Here is a 3,698-nt window from a genome sequence, read left to right as displayed (position 1 = left end):
CGGTCAACCCACTTTGACCGGACGGAAACAGCACGGAAGGACATTTCTATAAATGCACTTAACGGCAGAGGGATAAATTTGAGCACACTTCAAAATTAAGGGCAAATATGAGTAGTGGGTTCCAGTTAGGGACACAGATGTAAAAGACCCTTTTTGTAAACGACACTATCATTTGATGAACTAGATGATACCCCGCACGTTGTTGCGGGAACATTTTACAACATATTTCAATGTGATTCATTGTATGAAACATGAATATTTGAAGTAATAATATAAAAGGCTAAAACTAAAAATGATATAACTTATTATGTTTGATTACTATATAGTTGTTAAATATATTTTAAATATATATACCATAATAGAATGAAAATTCTCATGTATGTTTGCATATTGAGATGAGTTTTTTTTCCGTGCATGTCATGATGAAGTGGCATGCTTGCATGTTGAGATACTATGGTAGTGAGGGTGGACCTTTTCTCATGCATGTTGTGGGATGATGTGGCATGCTTGCATGTTGAGAGAAATAGTTAGTGGGGGCTAGTTATTTAGATATAGAAGATAAAGTTATTATGCTAAAAAAAACGAGGCGCAAAAATGGTAACTACCGCCACGTCTCTCGGCGGGGCAAACGCCATCAGCATTTGTCGTGGGGCTTGACTAAGGAAGAAACCTACGGCCCTTACCAGCCGGTCTGTGTAGAAGAATCAGGCCCAGCCAACAAGAAGAGATCATACTACCCGTTTGATGACACGAACGGAGAGACAGTTGTGCAGAAATTTTGCACGATACAGAAGCATCTGATTCCTACAGAGGGTCCCTGACCATTTACCACTCACATATGAATCTGGTCCCTTGCTATTGGATCTGGCAAAACTAGGATTCAGCAGCACCTAACGTGTGAGTTTGGGCTGCCATGTGTTTACCTACTCTTCTTCTGTAACCAGACCTGCCCGACAGGTGACAAGTAGGGTACAAAGACAACCTCTATATAAGATCCAACTCTGCCGGTCAGCGTCTGCCAGCCGGTTGCTAGAACCGCCACCATCTGGTCATCAGCTTCTAGCAAGCTAGGCACAGCGACGGAAGCGATGGCGCCTTGTGAGGAAGAGGAAGTGCCTCGTCCCGGCCCGGCACTCATCGTGGGCGCCACCGGCTACATCGGTCGCTTCGTGGCGGAGGCCTGCCTCGACAGCGGGCGCAGGACCTTCATCCTCGTCCGCCCCGGCAACGCCTGCCCCGCGCGCGCGGCCTCCGTCGACGCGCTCCAGCGCAAAGGCGCCTTGGTCGTCGAGGTATTATATATCATGCAGACACACAGTGTCGGAGTTAGATGTAGATTATGTCTAGGGCTGTGCTATGTTGAGTGATAAACTTCTATAATTTTCTATGCTTTGTATGAAGAAATTACAAAGAAAGTTGTTTCTAGGTCTGGGGCTATAGTCCTAACTGCTCCAGGCGTGTCTCCGCCATTGTATGTAGTACAGATGTTCACGTAGCTAGGTATGCGCCCTCTGAAATGCCAGGGCCGCGTCGACGGGAAAGACGGCGGGAGGTCCGTGGAGACGGCGCTCCGCGCGCACGGCGTCGAGGTGGTGATCTCGGTGATGGGCGGCGCCAACATCCTCGACCAGCTCGGCCTCATCAAAGCCATCCAAGCCGCCGGCACCGTCAAGGTACGCGCCAGCACTTGCAAGTTTGTGTTACACTGCACTGTGACGTGCACGTACACACCCGTATGCATGCATGATGGACTTGTATGCGCGGTGCGCACAACAGAGGTTTCTGCCGTCGGAGTTCGGGCACGACGTGGACAGGGCGCGCCCGGTGGGGGCCGGGCTGGGGTTCTACGAGGAGAAGCGGCGCGTCCGGCGGGCGGCGGAGGCGGCCGGCGTGCCCTACACCTACATCTGCTGCAACTCCATCGCCGGCTGGCCCTACTTCGACAACATGCACCCGTCCGAGGTGCGCCCGCCGCTCGACCGCTTCCAGATCTACGGCGATGGCACCGTCAGAGGTATACCCATGCCCTACCTCTCTCTTTGTTCCTTCACCGTGACTCAGCGATTCTGTCCGCACTGCACAGCGTTCTTCGTGGCTGGAACTGACATTGGCAAGTTCACGGTCAAGGCCGCGTACGACGCCCGGAGCGTCAACAAGGTCGTCCACTTCCGCCCCGCCTGCAATCTCCTCAGCACCAACGAGATGGCCTGCCTCTGGGAGAGCAAGATCGGCCGCACACTGCCGCGCGTCACGCTTAGCAAGGAGGACTTGCTCGCCATGGCTGCGGGTACCTACTCATGCAGCCTGAGATTCAACGTAATTTTGGCTTGAAAATCTGATTCATCTTATGCATTGCAGAAGACATCATCCCGGAGAGCATAGTCGCTTCGCTCACGCACGACATCTTTATAAACGGCTGCCAGACCAACTTCGGCATCGACGGGTCGAGAGACGTTGAAGTATCAAGCCTTTACCCTGACATTCCATTCAGGACAATTGACGAATGCTTCGACGACTACGCTCATGGCCTCCACCTGGAAGAAGAAGCTGAAGAGAGCAAGAAAAGTAACGCGCCGATGGTGGAAAGATTGGCAGTTTATCCTACGTGTGCTTAGACCAGATCGAGAAGAGTGCAACCCGGCAACGTTTGTCTCGCTTTGTTTTTCTAGTTTGAGGCATGTTTGGATTATCGTTTTCCTTATAAATATACCCGTAAAAAATATACGTCTCCCCGCCCCCCGTGGTAATAAAGCATAACGTACAATGGGTATGGATTATTTAGGCGTTGTTTGGATAAGAGGAATATAGAGAACGCAATCTACGTAAGCCTGCCTAACCGTAAAAAATCTTGTTTGGCTCGTCCAACAACCCCGTGGATAAGGGAAACTCGTTTCCTAAAAACCCATCATTTCAGGTTTGTGGGAAAACTAGTATTACTCGTTTTTCCACGAACGCGATTAGCATATACAGATGCAACTGCCTTTCTCCGCCCCCGCCTATTCCTCAACAACTTCAGATGGCACCAATTCTGCTTTTTGCGTCTCACCTCGCGCCCTTTTCACCGCCTATAAAAGACAGACTTTGTTTCCCGCATGTTATACACCCAGATCGCAAAGGGCTGGCTGTGATCCCCGTGACAGGCACTGGATGGGAGACGTTGACCTTGGATCTGAAGCTGGTCATCTTCAATAAGGCTCCACATCTCCTTCAGGCTTTTCGTGCATCATCTTCCCACCTTCAATCAGTCTTCCCATCTTCAATCAGGTTCCATGGCTTCACCATCCTACACAGCTGTACGAATTTGTATTTGTAAATATTTTCATGGTACTGTTGATTGAATTAATCTATTTGGTAGTGGACCCTATTTTGCATAAAACCTCTGATAATTTCATATGGGCAATTCCTAGGACATAGTAGATCCAACAACCTGGTAATCTGTTAATCTAAATGATAACACGTACTGTTGAAGGAAAAATTAGAGGCAACTCTGATTAGGGAGTATCGTAAATATGAACATGTGGCACATAAGAGAATCAGATTGCACTATGAATGCCTATATAAATACTAAAATGATCTAACACCGAACCACAATTAGATTATCGATGACTATATATATCAAGTGCAGTAGTTAATTTTTCATGACAAGGATGCAGTTTAAAGCACACTGTAAGGATAATTTTCCATAAGTATCAATCATA

General features: G+C 48.5%; 1 protein-coding gene across 1 annotated transcript; it reads left to right on the top strand.

Moving 5' to 3' along the window:
• Positions 1 to 1,030: 1,030 nt before the first annotated feature.
• On the top strand, positions 1,031 to 2,785 carry LOC125553985 (leucoanthocyanidin reductase-like). Its single transcript, XM_048717619.1, has 5 exons — positions 1,031 to 1,292; positions 1,524 to 1,673; positions 1,777 to 2,014; positions 2,084 to 2,287; positions 2,359 to 2,785. The coding sequence occupies exons 1-5, from the start codon at positions 1,089 to 1,091 to the stop codon at positions 2,613 to 2,615; spliced, it is 1,053 nt and encodes a 350-aa protein (XP_048573576.1). The 5' UTR covers positions 1,031 to 1,088; the 3' UTR covers positions 2,616 to 2,785.
• Positions 2,786 to 3,698: the final 913 nt, after the last annotated feature.

Source organism: Triticum urartu, chromosome 4, assembly GCF_003073215.2.
Source record: "Triticum urartu cultivar G1812 chromosome 4, Tu2.1, whole genome shotgun sequence".
NCBI classification, from domain to species: Eukaryota; Viridiplantae; Streptophyta; class Magnoliopsida; order Poales; family Poaceae; genus Triticum; species Triticum urartu.
This window is presented reverse-complemented; position numbering and strand designations above follow the sequence as displayed.